This window comes from Alligator mississippiensis, chromosome 5 (assembly GCF_030867095.1).
Source record: "Alligator mississippiensis isolate rAllMis1 chromosome 5, rAllMis1, whole genome shotgun sequence".
NCBI classification, from domain to species: Eukaryota; Metazoa; Chordata; order Crocodylia; family Alligatoridae; genus Alligator; species Alligator mississippiensis.
In genome coordinates, this window is record NC_081828.1 from 121,193,768 (window position 1) to 121,220,635 (window position 26,868).

General features: G+C 42.0%; 1 protein-coding gene and 1 long non-coding RNA gene across 8 annotated transcripts in view; both read left to right on the plus strand.

Annotated features, from left to right (window-relative positions):
- Positions 1-26,868, plus strand: part of TPK1 (thiamin pyrophosphokinase 1) — a 535,729-nt gene that overhangs the window by 412,259 nt on the left and 96,602 nt on the right. For 6 of the 7 annotated variants that reach the window (XM_059728640.1, XM_059728639.1, XM_059728637.1 and 3 more), the window contains one exon: positions 3,735-3,846. In XM_059728640.1, coding sequence (XP_059584623.1) covers positions 3,735-3,846 — 112 coding nt within the window. Of the gene's footprint in view, positions 1-3,734; positions 3,847-24,265; positions 24,385-26,868 lie in introns of all 7 variants that reach the window. The other variant, XM_059728636.1, reaches the window with a different exon arrangement.
- On the plus strand, positions 11,697-17,733 carry LOC132250865 (uncharacterized). Its single transcript, XR_009462527.1, has 2 exons — positions 11,697-16,158; positions 17,635-17,733. It is a non-coding gene; the product is annotated as an uncharacterized LOC132250865 (long non-coding RNA).

A 26,868-nucleotide genomic window follows, 5' to 3' on the forward strand; every position in this document is an offset into this window, starting at 1 on the left:
AAATAACTCAAACAATTCATCTCAGCATCTAAGATACCTTCCTTTCATTTTAGCCTTCAAACTTGTCACTTCATAGTGTTGGGGACTGCACTGTGAGGGGGGAAAAAAGAAAATAAGAGTTGAAGCAATATCTTGCATATTCCTTTTTAGTCATGTTTTTTTGCTGCTGAGGACATTGCTTGAGTCAGACTACTCTTTCTGTCACTTTAGACAGGATCTCCTGCTTTGAAAAATTTGTCTTTGTAAAAACAGTGAATTATGTATTGAGTTTAGGGGTTCTTTAAAAAAAATACCCTTTTCTATGGCAAAATGGCTGAACTGTAAGATCAAAAATGTGTGCGACTCCCATTAGCACAAACCAGAGTTAAGAGAGTTAACTTGCCTGCACTCACGAGAGGATATAAACCAAAAAACACATCCTCCCAAAGCATTTAATCTCTTCAGTAGATGAAGCCCCAATTTGTTATATAGAACCAATTACTTATTCAGGAACAATCTGATAATTATTTTCCACAAATATTGACACAGTTTCCTTCAATTAATTGCTGTTTCCTTATAGCTGCATTGAAGGAAATAACTCCTTACTATATCCAGTTGATCACAGAAATATGTCACTGTACTGTGAAAGGCTGTTTGATTTTCATTCACAGAAATGTGCAGTGTCCACTCTTAATTACCTGATTGGAACCACATGCATACTTAAAGTAAATATGCTGAATTGGGGCCCATGACAGCTAATTGAAGAGTATTACTGCCAAGTATCATTACAAAGACATGGTTGCTAACAGGTATCTCTTCCAGAATGTGGAATTAACTGATATAAAATGAGTTAGCATTAGATTTATGAGAGCTGCTTGTTTCTCTTCATGTCATGTTGTGTTGTTCATAAGTTTTATTTCAAATGACTTCACACACCTTGATTTTCATTTGAAACAAGCTTTAGCTTTTCATTCTAAACCATAATGCAGCAAAGATTTACCCAGAACCAAATGAAGTTTACCAGATGAAGTTTAACACTTCCACGTGTAAGGTGCTCCACCTGCTGCCAAACAACCCGCAGCATACATAGGGGCTTGGTGACAACAGCTTGACTTGCACCATGGCCGAAAGGGACCTAGGGATAATGATTGACCATTGCATGAATGTGAGCCATCAACACAATGGCTCAACACAGGGCAAACAACATACTGGCATGCATCAACCGATGCATCTCGTGTAAAAGTAAGGAAGTGATACTCCCACTGTACTCAACACTGGTGAGATCGCAGCTGAAGTACTGTGTCCAGTTCTGGGCGCCGCACATCAGTAAGGACGTGGAAAAACTTGAGAGGGTCCAGAAAAGAGCCATCCGTATGATCAGGGACTTGCAAGGCAAGCATAGGAGGAAAGGCTGAGGGACCTGGGCCTCTTTTGCCTAAAGAAGAGAAGGTTGAGAGGGGACTTGATAGCGGCTTACCACTATATCAGTGGAGTGCATCAGGAGCTCGGTGAACAGCTGTTCACTAGGGCACCCCTGGGGAAGACCAGAACCAACGGATACAAACTCCTGGAAGGCCGCTTCAGGCTTAATACCAGGAAAACTCCTTCACAGTCAGGATGTCCACATTTTGGAATAAACTTCCTCCAGAGGTGATGCAGTCACCTACCCTGGAGGTTTTCAAGAGGAGACTGGACAGTCATCTCACTGGGGTCACCTAACCCCGGTTGTCTTCCTGCCTAGAGCGGGGGAGGGCTGGACCAGATAATCTGCAAGGTCCCTTCCCACCCGTAACACTCTATGAATCTATGAAACTCTTGTAGAAGAAAAGTTCTACAATGGATAATGGGTATAGGAAATTTTCTATACTTTTTAGTCATTGTATTTAAGTGAATTCTGGTCATGGTATAGAAATATTTAGGATTACCTGTTAAATGTCTTTAATAAGGATGTCATCCTTTCTTAGATTTTATAACAGTGTCCTGTTAGACATATATAAGTGCTTTCTGCAGGTGCTTCCATAATGGAAAGTACATGGTATTTTATAAACATCACCGAAGTTTTAATAAACCCTAAATTAGGTGAGGTTTGGTAGCTTTTGCTTTTAGAGTGTTCCATGTCTGTGTTTAAACACTTGTCTGTTTATATACAGTATTTTAAGGACAAATTCAGTAGCTCAGCAATCCTTTTCAATTTTGGGGGAAAACACAACCAAACTTTGAATGTTCTCTGGCATAGTACACATTTGACTGAGGTTAGAGATGAAATTAAACCATAACCCCAGATCCAAACATTCCCACACTTTGAAACTGTTGGCATGCGGATCTGTAGTTGATGACTGGTCTCTGTGTGATGGAGTGACCTGAAATCCCAAAACCAATTATTTCTGAAGTTGAAGAAAATTAGATCAGCCCTCTCAAATTCGGATATGTTCCAATTTAGTTTACAAGTTTGTTGTTATAAAAGCTTCTGGTTCTTGGTTAATACTAACCAAGCGCAGTGATTACCAAAGGGTGTCCTACGCCATACTAAATGCTGCAAGAACAATCCCATGCACCAGTAGAGACTGGGACTGACTGGTTAGGCAGCAGCTCTGCAAAAAAGGACCTGGAGGTTACAGTGGAAAGTAAGCTGAATGTAAGCCAAGAGCATGCCCTTGTTGCAAGAAGGCGAACGGCATACTGGGCTGCCTTAGTAGGAATGTGGCCAGCAGATTGAGAGGATAGATTATTCCCCTCTATTTGGCACTGGTGAGGCCACATCCAGTTTTGGACCCCTCACTACAGAAAGGATGTGGACAAATTGGAGAGCATCCAGCGGAGGGCAGTGAACATGGTTAAGAAGCTGGGGCACATGACTTGTGAGGAGAAGCTGAGGGAACTGGGTTTATTTAGTCTGCAGAAGCAAAGACTCAGGAGGAATTTAATAGCAGTCTTCAACTACCTGAAGGGTGGGGCTAAAGAGGATGGAGCTAGACTGTTCTCAGTGGTGGCAGATGGCAGAACAAGGAGCAACGGTCTCAAGTTGCAGCAAAGAAAGTTTAGGTTAGATATCAGGAAGAATTTTCTTATTAGGAGGGTAGTAAAACACTGAAACAGGTCACCCAGAAAGGTGGTGGAAGCTCCATCCGTGGAGGTTTTTAAGACCTGGCTAGACAAAGCCTTGGCCATGATGATCTCATTGGGGCCTGCTCTAAGCAGGGGGTTGGATTAGATGACCTCCTGAGGTCCCTTCCAACCCTCCTTTTCTGTGATTCTAAGGAGGTAAATGTTCTCCCCCATCCAGCACCTTGTGTCTGCCACACCTACTCCAGCAGTGCTCGTGGCTGCTCCTCTAGGGATTGCTACCACAGCTACTGCCTTCTCCCACCCCAGGCAGCCTGTGCCATCCCTCCCCCATGTTCCCAGCAGCTCACTGTGCTGCAGCTGGACACACTATTGGAGCCATGCTTTGCAGCCCAGGTCATCCCCTCCATTCCTCCCATACTGCCCTAAGTGGCATCAGCTAGATCAGTGATTTTCAACTTTTTTAGCCTCACGTCCCCCCCTCCCCCCCATATTTTTCCTGAATTTAGATCTACCTCAGTGATTTTCAACTGGAGTGCTGTGGAATTCAGAAAACATGCACACGCACACACATTCATTTTTGGGTGTAGAAGTAAAGTATGCCACCCTTTTTATTCCAGAAAAGAAAGTGTGCCCCAGGTATCAAAGTTCTGAAAAGCACTGGACTAACAAAATCCTGCTTTATTTAATAGGGGAAGCACAAACTGCACGTAAACACAGGACTGGAAGGTGAATGGTGTGGCCTCATTCCTATTGGAAACACTTGTGACAACATAACCACAACTGGCCTCAAGTGGAATCTCAGTAAGTAAGATGTCTGTTTGTTAATGCATCTGACTGCTCTGTAGCACCCTTCCGAAGCAGGAATAACTCCTTTGGTGTTGCTTCAAATTTACACTGACCTACCTGATATCAAAACCTAGCCCTGCATGTTAGAAAGCATGTTCAGGATACTAAATTTTAGCCAAACAGCTTTTTTTTCCAGCAATATAGTCAGAAAAGGCAATACGTGAATTATATTTAAGCTCAAGCTATCACAGGCAGAAATGTGTTTTCCATTTGGGAATCATAGTGCTGTTTAAATAGAACATTTGTTGAGGTCATGATACATTACCATCTTGATACATTGCTCTTCAGGGAGGTGAAGTTGCAAGTGCCTGAACTCCCAGTTATATGCCATAAAGTTATGACAGAAAATAATAATGTGATACAGATTATTAAAGCTACCTCACTTCCCCTGAACTGCTTGGCATATTATAGTCTATTTGTCAACTCTGGATGAATATCTCTCTTTTTTTTTCTTATTTAAAATGAAAAAGTGCATTTACTCCAGAATGGGGCTGTTTGTTTGAAGAGAAAAAGACCAGGATTTCTTTTTTGACAGAAAAATAGAGGTTAGGCAATATGTATTTATTGAGTGCAGCAACGTGTATTTACTCTAAAAGATTAAGTGAATCTCTTTAGGTGAAGAGCTGTTAAGATCTATGAGGAGGAGAGAAATTTGAGAGCAGTAGCTCACAGGATATGATACATACCATGCCAGCCATCAGGTTGTAACCTTCCAGTGTGATCCATGAAAACAGGCCCCTGTGTGTCTTTCCTCTTCACCCAGTCTGGATTAGACTGCAGCATCAGGGAACTAGATTACACTAGAATGCCCTTCCTCTGCCTTCTGGGCAGATACTGAGGGCCAGCCACCCTGCTGAGCCCTAATGAGCCTGGCTGCTGCCACCTGCCTTCTATCCAGTTTTTTTCTGCTTTAAATCTTTCTTTTAAGCTTGTAATCCTTGCTAAATTTGACTAAAACAGTCTTGAATGGCCTGCATCACTTTCAGGGTCTGGATAGGCTCAAGCTCCACTGAGGATTTGGGCAGGTAAAGTTGAAAAGGGAGGGAGCAGCAGCGTGGTTCATGAGTAATTGGGCTTCACATTCAGTATTAAATAAAGAATGAAAGAAACGTTCCAGAAGCAAAAATCAGGACTGCAGAGTTATCTGGCCGGTGCAATGATGCTCTCTGATTTTACTAACCTAGCATGTGAGGATTGGATGTACCTTATGAAGGATCAGTGATGTCTTTTCATTTGAAAGATAATTGAAAGTATGTATTCACAGTGGTAGATACAGTGTGGTGAAGGTCCTATTAAACCTTCACCCTCCTCTGTGAAATGAGTTCTGTTTCTGCTCATAAAAGGGGAGAGGGAAAACAGGGTTAGCTAGTTAGGTGTAGCCTTAAACCACTATTAAAATACTGATACAGTCTAGATCAGTTGCATTCACAACAGCTGACATGCTTGCCTAATTGGCAGCTTCCACCCCCCTGTTAAAGTGGAAAAGGTACATTCATCCATACCCAGGGTGTATTTTGCAGACTTCTCCGTTGCTTCCAAAGTTCTAATCTCTCATGAAAAAAATGTAGTATGAGCTGTGTAAAATATGCTAAACCAAGAAAGTTTATTATTTATCTGTCAGCCTTGTGAGAATTTGTCTTCGAACCAGTCATTGAGTAGGACCCATCAGACGTGTCCTGTATAAAATAAACTGGATTTAAAACTCATCTTGGCCTTGTGGCCAAAGCGTTCAGTTTTTATGGGGATATTTGAGGGGTTATTTGACTAGCCTTTGGTTTGAAAGGAGTAGAGAAGGTTTTTAAGAGCAATGAATGTTAACAGATCCACTAATATCTGGCTCTGACCTGAAAATCGATTATGTATTTAACGTTTGACAACAACAGTTGCTGTATTTAGCATAGCATAACACCAGAACACCACGATGATAAGCACTGTATTGCAGGGAGGGGAGTAAAGATAAAGTTTGGGCTTTTTTAAACTCTGTTTTGTGCAGTTGCTTATTTCTTTGTGCAGGGAGGCAGTAGGCATGAAAGTGAGCTTCCTACATGTAATGTTTAAATTAATATTGCAACAGCATCTGGGTTCCTCTAGCCTTTGTTCCTTTCTTTTTTTAAGAGGAAAACCCACAGATGGCTTCTTTTGTTACTTTTCTGAATAAAGCTCACCTTGCATTTCATTTGCCCTGAGTTACTGTGTCAGACTTACTATAAATGTTTTTCACAAATCTACATAGTTCCATTATTTATACCACAACTTCTTCATCCCTGCGGTGTAAAACACAAGACAGGCTGAGACTCTTGAGGGATTCTACAAGTTGGTTGAGACTACAAGTCAATACAGCCTGAAACTGATCCTGTGGAAGGAAGTGACTGAACTTGGCCTTTAATTGCTTGTTTAAATTTTGGATGAGAATATTTTGCACATATTGATAAAACACAGTTACATCCTTTAAATAAGTCACAATAGCATACTTTTATGTATCTATTTGTAAACAAGCTTGAGATTCAAATGCCGATTTTGTTGAAAACTGCCGGAGGTATGTGACAAGCTTTTAATCGATGTCTTCGTGGATTCTGCTTTTTACACCTCTTTTAAAAATGGCAGCATCCCCGCAAAGTGCAACACAGGCACAGAGGGCTGCTTTGAGCACAAAGGAATAGGATCACTTTGCTGTGAAGTGTGACTTACATGTAAGCATTTGTGTTGATAGGCTGCATATGGCAGAAAGGTTTGCGTGCTTGGTTATGCGTGGAATAGTGAGGAAACCCCTCCCGCAACTATCGTGCACCAAACCTGAGTAGACAAAACATTTCTGCTGTAAGCCAACCTTGACTATGGAAATGCTGAAGGAAATGACATTGTTCAAGCTAAATGAGACTCAACAGGCCTTTTCCTCCATTTGTTAAGAATTAGTAGAAAATGACTTGAAAAGCTTGAGTTGAAAACATAATTTCTGAACCATGCAAGATTTAATTACACTTGAGACCTTTAAATGAATAATTTGGAAAACATGATGCTATATCTAGACAACTCTGAGCATCTATCTGCGAGAGCAAGCCTGATCCATTCTGTGACATGTAGCTAGCATCATAATACAGATACTCATTTACAAACTTTTAAGCCTTTTTTTAATTCTAACTTTCTCATATCATAGTATACTTAGAGCAGGGGCGGGCAGTTATTTCGGGCAGAGGGCCACTTACTGAGTTTTGGCAAGCCATCAAGGGCTGCATGACAGGCAGCCAGGGGCAGATAAATATTAATTTTCTACATTTTTAAGGACCCTGCGAGCTGGATAGAATGGGCCGGTGGGGCTGCATTTTGCACACCCCTGACTTAGAGCCTTCTGTATGAGTTAAATACACTGTTTGTATATTAGTAGTAGGAAATTGTCAATCCTTCTGGATCATAGTGTATGTGTGAGAAGTTACCAGGTCACTGGATGCAGGGAAAGCAGTGGACATGATATACCTTGACTTTAGCAGATCTTTTGATACAGTCTCCCACAGCATTCTTGCAAGCAAACGAAGGAAAAACAGGTTGGATGAATGGACTGTCAGGTGGATAGAAAGCTGGCTGGATTGTCAGGCTCAGTGAGTAGTGAACAATGGCTCAAGGTCTAGATGACAGCCAGTATGAAGCAGAGTGCCCCAGGGATCAGTCCTTTTCAATATTTTGTTCAGTATCTTCATTAACAATCTGGAAGGTGGGATGGAGTGCACCCTCAGCAAATTTGTGAATGACACCAAGGTAGGAGGAGTAATAGTTATAGCAGATTCCCTGGAGGGTAGGCTAAGATTCAGGGAGAGACCTAGACAAATTGGAGGATTTGACCAAAAGAAATTTCATGAGGTTCAACAAGGACAAGTGCAAAGTCCTGCATTTAGGACGGAAAAATCCTGTGCACTGCTACAACTTGGGAGCTGACTGGCTAAGTAGCACCTCTGCAGAAAATGACCTGGGGGTTACAGTGGACAATAAGCTGAATATGAGTCAACAGTGTGCCCTTGTTGCCAAGGCGGCTAACTGCACACTGGGCATACTTCATAGAAGTGGTGCCAGCAGATCAAGAGAAGTAATTAATCCCATCTATTCTGCACTGGTGAGGCCAGACCTGGAGTACTGTGTCCAGTTTTGGGCCCCCTACTACAGAAAGGACGTTGACAAATTGAACAGAGTTCAGCAAAGAGCAGCCAAAATGGTGAGGAGGCTGGGGCACATGACTTGTGAGGAGAGGCAGAGGGAACTGAGCTTATTTAATTTGCAGAAGAGAAGACTGAGAGGGGATTTGGTAGCAGCCTTTAACTATGTGAAGGGTGGTTACAAACCACTGTTCTCAGTGGTAGCAGATGACAGAACAAGGAGCAATGGTCTTAAGTTGCAGCAAGGGAAGTTTAGATTAGATATTAGGAAAAACTTTCTCACCAAGAGGGTAGTGAAGCACTGGAATGGGTTACCTAGAGAGGTGGTGGAATCTCCACCCTTGGAGGTTTTTAAGACCTGGCTAGACAAAGCCTTAGCTGGGTTGATGTACTTGGGGATGGTCCTGCTTTGAGCAGGTGGTTGGATTAGGTGACCTTCTGAGTTCACTTTCAACCCTAATTTTCTATTATTCTTTGACCTTTGACAAGTATGCCTTGGCAGTAGTATGGAAGAGTGGAGGCTGCACAGATCTTCCATCCCTGCATTGAGATAGAATCCAGAGGCCAGACCATGTTCAGTGCCTCAATGGCTGTAGTTATATTTGCATCCAGGAATTGAACCCAGGTTTTCTGTATGGCAGACAAGGATTCTTCCCTTGAACCACAAAAGCAGGTTAAGCATGTACTGTATATATTCTTCTGCTAATTAAAATGTGTCAAATCAAGGTGGTAGGCAAATGTTATCTGCATCTAACCTACAGATGTTGTCATGTGACATTGTACACACTGAATAGGAAAAGATGAGGATAAATAAATACCTTAGATCAAGCCCATGCTGGGGTTGAAGAGATGCTACTGAACTTCTCCCTTCTGTGGCTAAATTAAATACAACCAATATCTACACACTGTCCTTTCAACAGTGAAGCAAGTGTAGCTGATGTCTTGATTACATCTATTATACCACAGAAAACAATTCATTTATAAACGCACCTTATAGACAGTTATTTATTAGAACTGAGTAAAAATAGGGGATATATTTATTTTAGTTCCTACCTTTGGTGCCAACAAATCAGGAGAAGAAATGGGAAAATCGATTAGGAGAACACTGTTTAGCTATCATTGCTATTGTACAGCACACATTCAGGATCACAATATTAACATATCCTTTTCCTATTCCTAGTGGGATATAGATCTTTCCTCCAGTAATATCTGATACGCAGTAGAGAAATTAGATAATGTTTTCTCTAATTTAATTCACCTGGCTGCTTGCAGATAACAGCTTCATGCTTTAAAAAAATCCTATAATGCAAGTGTTATCCACTGTTCTTCATTAGATCCTCTGTGGTCCCCTCATGGAGCTTAAGTAAAAATAAAGAAAGCTTCAGTCCTGCTATTGACAAAGGAACTTAGCTGCAGGGTAATGGAAGATTAAAACTTTTTTTTCCATGCAAATTTATTTTACTAGCAAATAGTAAGCTATGACTCTATTCACAGCATCTGATAAAGTGAGCTCACAGTCACAAAAGCTTATGCATGTCTGATTTAGTTAGTCTATAAAGTGCATTTCTACGCTGCCTTCTGCCTGACTTAAGACTGACATGGCTAACTACTTCTCTTCATTTATTTGGCCTTTCATATCATATGGAAATCTATTAACACTTGTGCTATACATGCAAGTATGTGGATATGGTTCTGTGTGTGTGCATATATATATGTTCTTCAGATAAGTTTCATTTGTCTTTTCAGAGTGGGAGTTAAAGTGCTGCAAACTTGTTACCATCCAACAGAGAGCCACTGTTGTTTCTTTAGAAAAAAACAGTTATAGTAACAGGAAAAAGGGGAAGTAATAGTCAATGGAAGTTTTGCTGCTAACTCCATTAGTAGCAAGACAGTCCCAAATCTTTCTAGAAATGTTTATATCATTGGAAAAAAACAAACATTTTTCCATAGTTTTTTATCTCTGTTGTGTGTGTTTTTCATTTGTCTTGTTTGGCCTGCAGATGTGCTGAGAGGGATAGTTGAAAGACATGTCCTTTGTTAAGTCTTGAAGGGAAAGTGAAGAACCTTGACCTCAAAAGAGAAAGGAGAATGAGGAAGAAACTAATTCTCAGTGTGTTTATTTTTAGATGTCATCTGAGCTCCTGATTGGGAATCTTAAAGCAATTATGTTTATGGGTTTATTGCTCAGGAAATGTGTTAAATTAATACCCTTTGAGACTGATAGACTGTTTATCCCAAATTAGGGGCAGGATGCTCATTAGCAATGCAAGCTTCCCCACTCTGCCCCAACTGGTGTGCCTGCTTCCATTTAGGGAAGGCAAATGTAGCTATACACCCGTTAGGTAATTGATAACTCTTCATTGAGCGTTTGTAATTTTGAGAAAAAGTCTACTAGGAATCAAAAGTCTCTTTCTACTGCCGCCAGCACCTGGTAGAGGGAAGAACTTCCAGGCTTAGCTGTATCTTAACCAGTGACCAGTAAACCAAAGGCTTCACAGCCAACTGCCAGTGTCATAGGCCATCCAGTCCCCTTCTATTTTATTTTATTTTTTTAATAGTAGTCTTTCCATTTCCTGTACTGGGATGCATTTGTAGAGCTGTTTCAGGGCAGTGGTTTGTCTTTTTTTCTAGGTTTCCTATGTTTCTGAAATTCTGTTTAGCATAAGGAAACAGAATCAGTATTGCTGCTGCAGTTGCTGTGAGCATTTTCCTCTCTGTCCTTACAGGGGGTGATCAATTATTACAAGGGGAGGCCTGCTAGAATATGCAAGGCAGATGTTCCAAGAGTGGCCACGCTGAGAAAGTGCAAATCAGTAGGATGACAGCAGGGACATTACTTAATACTGCCTTGAGCTCAGGGTTTAGGAGCTCCAAGTTTTAAAATGTGTAGTTGTGCTCAACTGGCATCATTTGAACCCTGTCTTTCCCCAAAGCTCTGGACCAGGGTTTGAGGCTAAACCAGTCAAAAGAAAGATCTGGCCTTTCTCAGATTTCAGTGAATGTCTGGATTCCAGGAGAAGAAATTTGGTTCCAACTCTTCTCTAAGCAAGCAGTGTGTCACTGTGATGTAGTTTGGGAATATAACTTTAAAGTAAACCCAGGTGGAGGTAGTTTGGCAGTGATGGTCACACTGCTGTCTTCCACTGTTACAAAGCTCATTATTTTAGGTACTGGTGTGGGCGGTGTAACAATGTGAAATGTGGTTCTTTCCCTTGAGTTTACCTCTGTCTCCTCACTCTTCCTTTTCTAGATAGAAATCTGATCTGGGACAGGGGCAACAAAGATACGTCCTGCAGGGCTCCTGGAGGGGCTGGGAATTTAGAGCCAGGGCCTGGTGCCAAAATCCAGGGTACAGAGCTCTGTTGGGGATGTGTTTCAGAGGAGGGTAGGAGGAGGACATGAGTGCCAGATTCATTAACCACCCACACCACCACTGCCACTTGCCCCACCACTAATGGTGGATCTGGTCCAGCCCACAAGGAGCCCTGTGGTCTGAATCTAGCTTAGGGGTCTAAATCTGGTCTAGTGGTATGAGCTTAAGAGATGGTACAAAGAACTGTCCAGCTCCAGTCCTATTTCTGATACTGACTGCATCCTTTCTTGTAGGTGCATTAAGCAATTAAATGTAATAAAATTGCTTCAGTATTAATACAAAAAGTTGCTAAGAATAATAAAAAAATCAAGCAAGAGAATTGGATGCAGAAGTAGACAGAGGGCATGTCTACATGAGCCATTTACAGCAGAGCTGCCTAATAAGCTCCTCAGTAAAGTCTCAGTATCTACATGTGTGGTCCTATTAGGCCACAAGAAACTAACTCCACTTCAGGTTAGTACTTGCAAAAACAAGTACTATCCTGCAGTGAAGTTCTTTACTGTGCAGCAGTGCAAGTATAGATGCTGGTGGGGCTGGCTGGGACACGAGGGTGCTTCAGAGCAGGGGCTGCCTGCCAGCTACCCCGCACTTGCGCACCCTTGTGCCCCAGCCAGCCCCTCTGCAGCACATTGAGCTAGGTCAGACCAAGGGGGTTCATTTCACATGTAGACACACCCAGAGAATCAGATTCTGCTTTTCTTTGTACTAGAGTAATTCCAGAATGTAATTCTAGAGTAATTCCAAATACTTCCTAGCTACTATATAGGTGCACCAGAGCAAATGAAAGCAGACTATGTCCAAGGGAAAGACTCTTGAGTTTATACTAAAGGCAATCTCATCAGTCAACCTGCCCATGTGAATATTGGGAAATCAACTCTTTTAGACAACTGTGGAAGCAAAGCTGCAATATAACAGTGCTCTTGAATGCAAATCAATGAAAAATTGGCCAGTGTGCAAATGCTCATTTGTCATATCCCTTGCAAATATACTTTAATTGTTTTCATATTTAAATGCCCGAATCAACCATAATAAATGTGAGATGTCATGTTGCTGAGCGATTTCCAAAAACAAAAGATCTCTGAGGCATTTGGTGACTTATTGCCAGTTCCCAGTGTTCTCTTTACAATCATAAAAGGGCAAGGATCAAAAGAAGGACAAATCCATCATCTGTGGTTGAAGTTTCCCTACCTTAAAAACAGGATTTGTTAGCTCATATTAACTTATTTAATACTGTTTGTCTCAGACAGCCGAAGCCGACTTGAGGAGGATCGCTGATTACTCGGCCGTCAGGCGGGCTGGTGGATGGAGAGGCAGGACGCAGTGTATTGGTTGAAAAATAACTTTTACTTTAACTTTACTTACGCCGCTGATGGCCGCTACGCAGGTGGTAAGGTTGCTTACGTAGTTACAGGTAACAAGTTGCTTGCGTAGTTACAGGTAACTGGCAACAAAACGAGCCAGCGAGTTTGTAGACAGTAACGATCATGCAGGATGAAGGATACGTCGGGAACAGATGGTGACGGGGAGATGTTGGAGGGTGATCAGTCCGCCAGCTTTTCTCTGCCACGTGGCAAAGTTCTCCGTACTCTACCACGTGCTCAGAGCTCTCCGACTTGGGCGGAAGCTGCACGGATTTTTATACGTTTAGAGTAGCCAATAACAGACTGCCAGGTGGGAATAGCTAATGAGGCAGAATGTACCAAATTTGAAAGTAACTGCGGTTATTCAGGGCAGTTCTATTGTGACAGGGGCACTCAACTCATTTGGTTATGACACTGTTATCCTCTCTTACTTTTTTTTTTGTTTACTTTGCCTGTCTACATAGCTAGGTATTAGCCAGGAATCCTGTACAGTTACAATTGAATGATGTTTTATGTGCAAATATAAGTTTTCATTTTCTTTATTTTCAATATGGCTCATTCTTTTCTTCACCTCAGTACTGTGCTGCTAAGAAGACTCGCTCTTTTCTCATCAGCTCTTTGTTCTAAGTGTTAAGATGGCATTTATTCTTCTTTGGATACTTCTTTTTTTTTTCCTCTCTATCTCTCTTGTCTTGTCACCCCATCCCCCAACTCCATCAGCTTTCCATTTTGTATATCTTGATGTAGCTATTCCCCACATCCTGCCAGTTGCTAGAGTTTCCAGACAGTGGCATCTTGGGACCAATGTGTGTTGATAAAGCAGTAAAAGAGACGCTGGAGCTCTGGTCATTCGGGATATAATTAAGAAGTTCACCTCAACAGCGTGCCTTAGAGGAATCTTCTCTCCTGGTTTATGTCATCAATCCTTAGATATTTCTGTAGAAGAGGAAGGGAGGGATTTTCCTTCACTCCACAGTGGGGGGTGGAATTCTGCTGAACACTATTAGTTATCTTGGCTTTTGTACAACACACACACACACAAGAAGAAAGATAAGGTCTTTGCCTTTAAGATCAATCAGTAACACCCCTTCTTATATTCTGACTAAAATGGGAGTGATTTAGAATGATCTGTTTTCTGCCTCCATTCCAATTATAGACCACTAGGGAAATCTGTTGGTTCATTGTGAATGAGAAAATATGGATTTTTGGAACACTAATGCACATATAAGCTGTCATTGTCTGCTCCTGGAAATACATACCATTTGAGGGAGAGGAGGAAAAATAAAAGTTGAAGGAAAGACATATGCAAGGTGAGTGAAGTGAGATGAGAAATAAGGGTGGAACAGAAAGAGAGGACAGGCATGAAGTTGGGCTGTAGGAGATATGGACAGAAGGGATTGGGAGTAAGGTAGGTGAAAAGGGACATGCTCCCCTCCAGAACCAAGATTCCAGTCTGTCTGTCGCACTGCTTTTATGAATAGCTGTGAAGTGCCAAGTGTCTCCCACCCAGACATCCCAGCACATCTGCCCTGCACCTGCTGCCAGGGGTACTGGACAAAGGTGGGAAGGTGGGATCTCCATGGAAATCGGCCCAGGAACCCTGTGGACATGGCATGCTCAGCTGGGTGATGGGATGGGGCCATGAGCAGGCAAGGAGCAGTATCTGGGAGAGGGTGGGTAGCCTGGGCTGGGGTCAAAATCACGAGGCAGTGACAGCATGGGGCTGAAGCCTGGGACACAGCCATGATCCGCTCCCCACACATTCCTGTGACAAGCACCAGTTCCATGGGCAGGGACATGCAGGGTGCAGATCACAGCTCTGCCCTAGGTCCCAGCCGTGCACTGTTACTGCCCCACAATCCCAGCCCCAGTCCACCCACCCATTGCACTCCCCAACGCTATTCTCCACCTGGCTGCTCTGACCAGCACCCGTAGCGGTGGGCACAGGACAGATGGGCCCAGGCCAGAAAAGATCAATTGACCTCCCATTTCTCACTGTACCAGGCCAGGTGAGCACCACCCTCCTATTGGCCCGCAACAGCTCACCAAAACTCACTAAAGGGCCCTCCAGCCCAAATAATTGCCTGATTTACATAGAGGTAACAACATACCATTGCTGTCCATTACTCTGTTATCTCCAATGACAGAGATCTGTACAGAGGACCTTAAGATTCCATCCCTGTTGATACCACCTATGGATATCAACATGACGACACAGTGTGGTGCTTGTTTTTCAGTTTGTCCTTTTTAAATAATCCTAGGAAATATTTAAAATTAATATTACTAAAATTAAGGTGGCTGGTTTTGGAAATCACTAGATTTTCAAAGCTAGGAAATGCCAATAAATAAGTTTCCTGGGCAGCCTTAATTTGGCTCCTTTGTAATTAAGGACTGCATTATAAAACACATGATTATCATCTATGACAGTGGTCACCACCCTGTCAATCAGGATTGACTGGTAGATCCCAGAGCCTCTTGAAGTTGATCCTGGACTGTGCATGCACACCCTGCCCCCTCCCCCTCCCCCCTACAGCCCAGCAGGTCAGTCAGTGGGGGAAGGAAGGGGCAGAGGCCCGAGGGGCACATGCAGTGGGACTCAGGGCACAAAGCCCAGTCCACCATGCACAGATGTGGAGGACGTGCCCCCCCCCCAAGCACGAGGCAACACTGGCGGCTGCAGCAGCTCAGGTAGGGAGGGGAGCAGGGGCAGGCCCTGCACAACCAGGGCAGAGTGGTGGACGGAGCCGTGAGCCGCTCATCTCGGGATGTGGGGAGGGGGGTCCACACCTACTTTGTGGCTGCATCAGGGTTGTCTAGTTAATTGTTTATAGTTCCCTTGTGTTGTGTTGTAGAAACTGAAATGTGTAGAGTAATTGAGGCAAAGTATTACAGGAAGAGAAGAGATAGTTTTGTGGTTAGCCAGTTAAATGTTACCCTGGAGAAGTTAATTTTTCCTTTTTCTGCAGTGTTCACATGCAGTGTTTTGCAAGTCACTTAGATAGTTCTTAGTTAATCTCTAATTGCATGTTCCTCATTTACAAAATATTGAACTTGAGACCCTTGGACTGAGCATTGAAATTACTGAAAGCTTAGCTCTGAACATGTAAAGTACCATAACAATGCCGAGTATTCTGTGGCCCGTGAAGTCTCATTATGAGCATCCAAAAATAGTGGATACATTCGACTTTAATCTCTTTAAGTGGAGATAGCAACACTCCAAGAACTTGCAGTGCTGTTGAAAACACACAAAGAGAGTAATGTTTGTGAAGCAGTCCGATACTGCTGATGAGAACTATAGAAAAGAGTTTAAATAATGTGTTGTTAAAATAGGGCTTGGGGCCTCACATTGCACAATGTGGATAAAGCAAAATATTGGCCACCTGTTAATTGAGTAAGTACTGTCCATCCTGTTTACTAAATGAGGTAGGGGTGTGTTAAAGATACTGTGATCACATAATTAAAGACTATATCCTTCTTTATGTGCACAAAGGGCATGAATTAAAACTACACAGTCAGACTCGTCAGGCATTTCTTAACTTCTGAGTTCTTGACTGTTGCATTTTGGACATTATTTTAATGGACTTTTGTGTTTAATATAATGGTGTATGGATGTTTATGCATGTACATGCAAGCATTTATCAATAAATAGTGATCATATCTACCACGTGTTTCTGTTGGTTTGACAGAGATTTCCTTTATGTAACATAAGAAAGTACTGGTAAAACTAGCAACGGTTTTCAAACCGGGCAAAGCATCTTAAGTATGTAGCTACTTTAGATGGACAGAGTAAATGGCATATAGGAAATGCACAATCTTCTGTATGTTCTGCATATACAGTAAATGATATATTCCTCTACTACTGCAAATCAGAACATAGCATTTATAATCTGATTACCAGTAAGAGTTCTCAAATTGTACATTTAGGTTTCCTAAATATGGGGCATCGCTTTATAAGGTATTCTTTTGCCACCAAACAACACTGTATCTGTACTGATTGGCTTACCACTTAATGGTTCTGTTTGTAAGACAATTTTCTAATCAGCTACATGAACACTCATCAAAAACAAGGTTCTCTGATTTTGAAGGAAAAGCAATGGAAATGATATGGCATGTTAAAAAAAAAGAAAAAAATCAGTTGTGTTTGTTCTACAAAGCAGTGATTTCTTATAGGAAAAAAAACAACCCATTCATTGTGGAAACCTTTTATCTGAGAAATCTGAATTGAACACTTATTAATATGCTATATTTTCTAAACAAGAGCTAATTTGTAGGTGTGAATGAGTCAATATTCCTTAGGTTTTTCTTACTGCATTCAGCAGCTCAGAAATTGGCTGATGACTATTTAAAATTTTGGATCTACTGTTTTGTAAACTGGTGATGAGTTTCCAATCATCAGGTTCTTTAATAACAATAATAAATTAATTTTTTTTTTATGTTCTAGACAGTATGATGTGCAGCTGAAACAGTTTATTTTGAATCAGTTCCATATATTGGTACTTTTGTTTATGTTTCCTTATCCAGCTGTAAAACCTAAAATGTTTCTATAGATTTAAAGCTATATTAATATTTTTGTTATATGGCAAAAACAACTAACTGCTCTCCATACATAATCCTTAGCCATGTTCATCTTTCATTATACAACAAGCACAAAAATTATTTTTAATTCCATGTAATGGATGTGACATATACAGAGTATATGAGATGGTGCATTATTAGGATGACCTATATAATTAGGAGTTGTGTAACTACAATCTGCCCCAAATTCATTCCAATAAAACCGTTGCAAGCATAACACATCACCTTATATTCTACATAATATAGTTCAGAAATATTTTGTATTTTATTGGTATATATTTGTATTTTATAGATATTTGATGTTTTATGGACGCTCATAGATGTTTGATGGCTTGCCTTTATTAATGGAAATGGGCAAATTTTCCACCAACTTCAATAGTGCTGGATCCAACACTACTTCTTGTTAGCCTCTCTCTGTATCCTTTAGAACAACATTTCTCAGCACATGGGTTGTAACCCAAAAGTGGGTCGCAAGAATGTTTCAAGGGGTTGCGAGCTGTGGCAGGGCAGAGGGTGATGGGAAGGTGCCTGTCCCTTCCAGCAGGAGACAGGGGCAAGGGAATGCTGTGTTGCTGGGCTGGGCTGGACTGGGCTGGGCTGGTGGCACTAGGGCCAGTGCCTGTGCTTACAGGGGCAGGGCAGCTGGGAGAAGCTGCTTGCGGGGGCAGGAGGGACCATGTTCAGGCTGCCTAGCATGACACAGCAGCCCCAGCCCAGGATAGGTGAGGGTGCCACAGGCCTCTTCTCCTCCCTCCAACCCGTGCAGGGGCCCAACTCACTCCACCTCCACCCACATGATCCAGAGTCACCAGTGTTAGTATTAGCTTGAGTTTAGAGCAGTCCAATTGAATAGCTCTTCCCTCTACTGCTCTAAAGCTCCCTCTGCTGGTTGGCAAGATGAAACTTTAAATCTTGACGTGTTTGTTTTGTTGATTACCTGTAACAATTTACATGAGTTCCTCCTGAGTTTGCTTTTGAACTTCAGAACAAAAATGTGGCCACATCTTGGTAGGCTCAATGGGCAAATGCTCTTCTAGCCCTTAACAGACAAAAACTATAGCAATAGCAGTAAGTCATAAATTCAACATCAACTTTAATTCAATTCAAATATTTACTTAATCTATATTAGTTTCTGTTTAGAACCTGGTGAGTGCTACTCCTTTCTTAGATCCTACAATTTAGGACTGGTCACTTTCATATGCATCCTCACTCTTCACTCTCTCCATTTTTCTCATCTTCTCCCTCATCTTCCCATGTGCATGGTTTCCTGACAGGAGTCTGAGTGCTGAGGCCATACATCTGGTGGCAAATGCCCTTTGAATGAATCTAACACTAACATTCCTCTTTTCTTTAGGAGTGCCCCAGGTCTCCATTCCACACATCTAACCAGTCATTCCTCAGTTCACTTGACATCCATCCTTGTTCATGACACCTAACCAGTATTCCTGGTTGCAACTTTTCCTTTAGCAGTTTCAAGTTTCAAAATCACATAGGGTGGCAATTTTCTCCCATCTGCCAGTGCTGCTAACATCACTATAATCCGTGACTTTTCATGTCCTGTATTTTTCATAATTATGGATTTTGAGCCTTTCCTATGGATGGTGATGTTGCTCAGTGTGTCAAAATAGACTAAGGTCTCATCAGCATTACCTGTCTGGCCCAGCAGGTGATCCTGAGTTTTGCATAGCCCAATAATGTATCACTGGAATTCAGCAAGTTTTTCAATGAAGTCTGAGGGTAACTTTTTTGCAATTGAAGTTCTTCATCTCAGGGCTAAGCCACTATATCACATCATCCAGCTACACCACCCACTACTGACTTCAAATTTTTGACAGGAATGCTTAATTGCTTCGCTATTTCTAATGTCTTGAGCCAAAGAAGATGATTAGCATTCCCTCCTTTCTCTTTTCTTGAACATACTTGAGATCTTGCTTATCAGTTTCAGGAAAGCAATTTTGTCTCGGACCTCTGAGTGATTTCCATGTGGATTTAGCATTCTCATGTTTTCCTTTTACTTGTCTCCATTCACACACTTTTGCTTTGATAACATACTTCCTGCCTGCCTCACAATTACTGTTTTTCACCACAATTTACAACATTCATTTTAAGGCTTGTATCATAGCTGGACCTCATTTGTTTCAGCATCCTCACATTTTTACTGCTACTTCCTCTATTTTTCTATCTGATCTGTTATGGTTTCCCTGCTGCTGCTCACCCCATAGACTTTACCATGGGTTCCTATGATTTTTAACTTTGGCCAGCCAGTGGTGATTAGCCCCTGTAATCTGCTGCTTTCACTGCTGCCCTGCCAAGAGCTCCCCTGCCACCTGTCTCAGCCACTGGGTGCTTTGCTGTCACTCGCCTCTCCACTGTTAGGTGCCTTATCATACATTGGTTTCCTTACCACCACTGCCTGGAGCCTCACTGTGTGCTAGCTTCCTCATTGGCAGGCACATGCTGGATTCCTCATTGTGGGCTGGATCCCTCATTGGCATATGCATACTGGGTCCCACGTCACCTCTGTTGGGTTCCTCACTGCATGCTGGATACCTCATTGGCATGTGTGTACTGGGTCCCTCACTGCTGCTGCTAGGTCCCTCGCCACCACTGCTGAGAGCTTCCCATGTGCTGAATCCTTTCTGCCACTGCTAGGAGTCTCACAGCAAGCTGGATCCCTCCCTACTGCTGCCCAGAACCTTGCTGTGCATTGGGTCCCTCACTGTATGCCGTGTCCCTTGTCACTGCAGTCAGGTCCCTCCCTGCATCATGCAGGGTGCCTGGCTGGCCAGCCTTTGTAGAGTCCCTCCAGCCCTTCCCCACAGTGTGCTAGGTGCCTGGCAGGCAGGCGCTCAGGTCACTCGCAGCTGCTGCCTGGCTGGTGGGTGCTAAGGTAACTCAGCATGCGCTGGCCAGGCTTCTTGCATGCACCTGGAAATGACCCGGCAGGTACCAGCAAGAAACTGTCCCAGCAGCATGCAGGTTCCTGGCCAGCATGTGCTGAGTTGCTCTGAGCTGCTGCCCAAGTGTTGGGTGCAAGAGCAACTCAGCACATGCTGGCAGCCTGGCCAGGTCCCTTGTTGTGGGCAGAGTTGTTCCAACATCCACTGCTAGAGCAGCTGTTCAGAGCAACTTAGCACGCACTGGCCAGAAACCCCACATGCTGCGGGAACAGTTCCTGGCCACCTTCTGCTGGGTCATTTTGAGCTGCATGTAGGGTTTCTGGTCAGCAAATGCTCAAGCAACTCACTTGTCCTGGCAACAGCTCAGACTGATCCAGAGCCAGCTGGCCAGGAACCCTGAATGCTGAGGGGAGGGTGCCTGGCTCGCACAAGCCCGGTCACCCTCTGCTGCCTGGCCATGTGCTAGGTGCCTGGCCATGCTGCATCCTCACTTCCACTTACCTTGCCATCTCCTCTGCATCTGATTTCAGGTAAGTCATACTTGATTCCAAGACGAGGCTTGATTTCCTCTCCCCGCCCCCTCTCCCCCCCCCCGCCTCGTTGAATTGTGGAGGGAAGTCTCTCCTTAGAATCGAGAAAATACAGTAGCTAGAATCCCAGCTGGCAGAGTTGTAAGAGAATATAGCACTCCTGAAATAAAGCATGACTCGCAGTAAATTTGAAATGGCTTTATCTAATGTTCAATTTTCACACTCCTTTGACCTAAAAATGACCAAGATAGTTATTTTCATATTTGATGATAAAACTTTTAACTAGGGTTTGATCTCTTTGTGCCACCCAAAGAACAGTCTGCAGAGTAAAATGTACTCATTATGGAAGGGACAGAACACCTGCAAAAATGTTCTCACCGTAAATTGTACTGAGCAGACTCTATGAAATGGTGACCTCAGCACAAACTAGCCACTGCAGAAATACATGGTCAGTCTTGATTATGCTAAACTAATAAAAGTAAAATGGTATTTATAATGGCAACTAAAATTAAATGTCAGTTTATAATAATAGTACCATATGCAGTGCCAAAAGGTCTGCCAAGACCTAACTCCAAAAACACAAGAGAACAGCAATTCTTGTGAAGTCTGCTTTCCTCCTTGTTTTGTTACAAGTGGATGGATAGAGTTGCTGGAAGAAGTTATTGGTAGTGCAAAATAAGAAGTTTCTTTGGTTCTTCAAGACTTAACAAATATGCTACATATGCTTTGGTGCCATCTACTGATACCCTGTGTATTAACTGTTTAAATTAATACAACTGTAGAATATTCTTATCATGCTTAAGACTTCCTTTGCTCCCGCATGTATGGTTTTGAGACCTTTCCTGTAAATCCTATTCCTATACCTCTTACTTAGGCTGAAATGACATTGACTTCACTGACAGTTTTTCATGGGAAAGGAGTGCCAGATGTTAGCCTGTCCTTTGAATTAATATCAGAAGCATAAACCACACCCCATTAAAGTTGCCTTAAAAAACTAGATCAACCTATAGTTGCACGGGCACAGGCAGCACCTGACACATCCATCTCATCCTTGCTGGGATCCTATGATCGCTGCTGACTTCCTACCCCTGGGGCAGGGGGCTGGACTTCATGATCTTCCGAGCTCCCTTCCAGCCCTAATGTCTATCTATGTCTATAGGAAAATCAGCTGCTTCTTTGCTCCCAATTTCCCAGCTGTTTCATGCTACTATTTTCTGATTTATACTACTAACTTGGTGATGCCCAAGTTGTTTCCTGCTGGTCACAAAAGCCAATGGGAGTACTTGTTTATTAAATACTTAGTTTGCTAAAAATGGAAGTGATCTTAAATAATTTGTCTATAGTTAGGAAGTGTTCTACACAGCACCACCTGCTGGTTAAGGAAGGAAATATTACCCACAAGTGATCCAGTGTTAGGAATCTAAGGGTGTCTTCACATGTGCTCTGGGGATTGCAGGGAGGGCACTTTAATTAAACCGGCTCTCGGGAGCTGTAGTAATTAAAGTACCCACAGTGTCTTGTGTATTCAGCATCCTGTGCTTCAAAATGGCGACGGGGGCACCTTAAACCTCATTCGACAAGCTTTAGTTGAAGTGCCCCTCCAGCCATTTTGAAGCATGGGGGCGCTGAATATACAAGACGCTGAGGTTGCTGGAGCATGCATTATCAAAGCTGCATGTTAAATGTGAGCGTAATTAGCATGCTCCAGCAGATTCGATTAATCAAGCCTGCTCCAATGCACTGTAATTACAATGCGTCACAATAGGCATGTCTACAGGCACCCTAATGTATTTGATGCCATACATTGTTTGCTGTGCTTGTACTTTATAAGGCTTGCTTTACCCTTGTCTTGTTTGAAAATTTAAGCTCTTTGGGGCCAAAACCCTCTTCTCTGGGTTTGTGCATTACATAAGCTAATGGCTTCCCATTCCTGGCTGGCCTTTAGGCAGTGTCAATTAATAACTGGCTAATTAACAGTGATAATAAACACACTACAAATCAGAGATGCTGTCCAGAGTTATGTTTAAAGGTTGCTACTATGGAATGGTCCCTGATTTTAAGTAATAGTACATTTTGGATTGTGTTAGAAGCTGTATTTAGTACATTTCTCACAGTAGCGTAGAGTAGTCAGCAAGAGGAAATCATTGTTTAACATGCAGTGCCATCTACAGAATAGGCTGTGCAGTCTGCAAGTTCTTCGTATCATCTCTGTCATTTTTGTCACAGTGCTTATGACTGTTGTGATCACTATATGTACTGTACCTGCAGAGCCAGAAAAGTATCTCACACCTACCTAGAGCCAATAAATGCCAAATTAGAATACATTGATGAAGTGTGTTTTTCAGTGCACACAAAGATAGTGCATTGAATTAGAAAAAATATATTTGCAGTGAATTAGAACAAATATTGCAGTGAATTAGAACAAAAGTCCAATATTCACTTCAGTATACTGAGTAGTGTATACTTGTTTCAGTTTTCTGTGCAAGGTGACGTTTTTTTCTCTACAAAGAAGGCAGACCCCTCTTATTTTCCCTAGATTAATTCTTTCGAAGGCCTTGGATGGCAGCTTCTACTACTTTCAGCTATCACTTTGTAATAGGAGTTTAAGTGCTCTTACTGTTTAGTCTCAATGAAAGCAAGTTAGCATACCTACCAGTTTTAATGAGGTATCTGATTGTCAACAGATGAAGGACTCACACAAGGGTCTTCTTAGCTTAAGACCTGGATTATGCAGGTCTTGTTTGTATAAGGATATTACAGCAACCGTAATGGGATATGAAGGGAATGTGAGGAGGGGAGGGCGGGGGGAAGGGATAGAGAAGAGCTTGTAAGTGGCACAGAAATCTTGTCTGTGTTCACATGCCATAAATGCTAGTTGTAATACTAGACTCTGGCTTCTTTACTATTAATTCCATCCAGGAAGAGCACAGACCAACTGCAGAGCCTGATGAAGGTTATTTGTACCTGAAAGCTTGCAAAGAAAAATGTTTCCAACTATTTGAGTTGGTCTAATGAAAGATATAAGGTTTACCCAAAGACCCTTGTCTGCCAGTTGTAATTGTCACATCTCGGTAACTAGTTCTCTTAATAAAGAGCCAGGTTGATAAACAGAGTTCTCCTATTGCTATTCAGCGTTGCAGTAAGTAAAGAATATATGGATGAGTTAGTAGTTGCGTTTCTAGTCCATAGCATGTGCAGTAGTAGTGCAGAATAGGGAAACAGTACAGCATGGTCAGCAATTCTTTAGGTAGTCAATTTTCATCCCTACAAATCCTAGTGAAGTTCTTCACACAAATGTTGATACCAAGGTTTGATACAGAAGACTAAATATCACCCCAAGGCCACTTATTTTGAAAAGATGTAAATGGAACCACCTCACTTCCAGAGTTCCGCTATTTACTTGATAGAGCAAGAAGCCTTTTTATAAGCTAGCAAAAAAAAGTAAGTCTCCAGAAAATGAGCCCTCCCTCATTTTCCTGTGCTCCTGTTTTAGTGTTTCAGGATTCCAAGATGGCAGACCTTGACGATTTCACTTGCCAGAATTTGGTATTGTGCATCCTGCATGTTACACCACTGTGATTGGGACGGGAGGTTGAATCAGAAGGGCTGAGGGTGAGTTCTGTGTTCTAAGAAAGCTGAGAAGCATTTTTATGGCAGGTTGTCTTCATTTTTTTTCTAAATGCTGAGTGTTAGATGCAGCATGGAAATCTGGAATATTAATAGTGCCAACAAAGATGAATTAGTGGTCTGAGTGTCTTAGATTATCAAAGCTGCATGTTAAATGCAATTTATCACACTGCTCTGCAGTTCATCGGGTAGATATCATCAGCAGCACAGCAAGCGCCGAGGTGAGTGAGGGTGTAGGTATATAATAACTCCTTTTTTATTTAATTTACATTAAACCTGAAAAGGGACAGAAATATGAGTTAACAGAGTGCTACAGAATGTTAAGATAATTATGTTGCAGTTATCCTCAACGTTTCCATCTTTAAAGTGGTTTTGAACTGCTTAAATACGACAGTTACTGCAGACTGTGATTAGATAAATGGATGCAAATAGTAATTGTAACTGATGAATGATTGATGATGGCTTTATATGTTTATCATTATATACTGTTGTAAACAGTTTCTTTCCCAGCAAGGATGGAGCCTGTAGGCAACAGGCTGATGTACCACATTTTGAATTCAAACCATAACTTTTAAACAGCATTAGGGTCTGCATTATAGCTGTGGGATATACACTGGGATAGTCCTTGAATAAATGATTAGTTGTCTCCACTGATGTCAGTGAATAAGGTACCAAGGAACTTGAAGTCTCAGGCATTGGATGCAAGAGAAGTGGGGCTGTAGGATTGGCAGAAAGGGGTTTGAAAATACTCTTGGAGAATTGGAGCTCAGCAGAATTTCAGCTAATTGTATATCCTGGGGGAGGTTATTCAAAGAGTAAGACCTGACAAAGAATGTCTTGCATTTGAAAGCTTGTCTAACTTTATCCCAACTACATAGTTGGTCCAATAAAAATATCACCCTAAGAAATCCTTGCCTCAAAGGGTGAAGAAAGAAGGGAAACCAGCTTCCTCATCTCTCTCTTCTGATCTGTCATGTTTAGAGACCTACTGAAATTGTGGCAGAAGTGCACTGTGCAATGGCTCCTTTAATCTTACTTGTTTTGCTGCCACCTCCCCCATCTCCTCCAAATTGGCTGAGGGGCCCCAGTGGCCCCACCACTTGCTGCTGATAGGCCAGGAGGCAAAAACCACAGCATATTTAAGACTGCAGTTTTTGCCTCTCAGCCAATTAGCACCAAGTAGTGGGGCAATTAGGGGCCCTTGGCCAATGGGGGGGCCCGCACATGGCAAAACAAGCAAGATTAAAGGAGGCTCTGTGCAACGCACTTCCACCATGACTTCGGTAGGTTGTTTTATGCTGCTTCCCTTCCTAACTGTCCACTGTTCTATGCTCCTTCTTGGAAACTAAGGCGTAATGAATGGTGAGATTTGTAAGAAATGTTTAGAGCTTTATTATAGTATAATCTCTATTATAAGAAGCACTTAGGCAACACCAACTATGGTTCAGTAAGTATAAGCTGATGGAATACAAAGGTAAGCATGACATTCTTGAGAAGGGCAGTTTTGATGATGGGGTTCATGTAATAAGGATCATTCATGTAATAAAGATCTTTCTGTTTAATTCACTACCTGTCATTTGCCAAAGTGTTGAATAATCATTGAGCAGAGAGGGGTAACAGGCAGGGCAGTGTGACACCTTATAAAATGCCTCATTTACAAAAATATAAACTCTCATGATAGCTTATTTTATCAGATGCTATGAATGGATTAGTCACCTATGAAAAGCTTATGCCTTCTTCGTATTCATTTTGAATGAGTTAGTATTCAAGGTGCCACACTGCCCTGCCTTCTGCCTTAATAATCACTGTACATGGAACATTGACTCTGTTTTGAGCAGGACAAAAATAACTGTATACAAATAAATTACAAGGTAACTTTTCATTTTGAATTAACTATTCACTGGAAAATTTTAATAATCAGAATATTACCAAAGAAAATTCCCCAAATTACTAGCAACTTCTGCTTTCTAGTATACTACTACATCAGTTTCTCTGTAGGCCTGAAACTTGTCTCTCACTGTAACTGTAGCATAGTAGAACAGAAAAGAAAACTTGCCTGCATACCTCTTACATGCTGCTTTTGTGCTATTAGGTTCTGTTTTGTTGACCTTTCAGAAGCAAGTGAAATGGTAGTCCTGTTTGCTTACACATCAAAGTACTGCCAGTCTAGTGTGTGCATTAACCTTTGTGAGCGCCCCTGATACTATTGTTACACCAAGGCCAGCAACACAGATGCCAGAGTGAATTGAAAAGGGATAAATTGGACGTTATGCAAAACAGCTCATCTAAAGACATTCTTCTTTGGAGACAGAGAAAAGGGTTTTTGTGTGTATTTAAGTACTTCGATGGTCTGTGAATCCCGTAATTTGCTTAGCCAAACAAAACTTCAAAACAGATGGTTTCTAAATTTGGGGAAAATAACCATTTCAGTATTTTTTCCCTGTGCAGTCTGCTGTTATGCTTTACCAC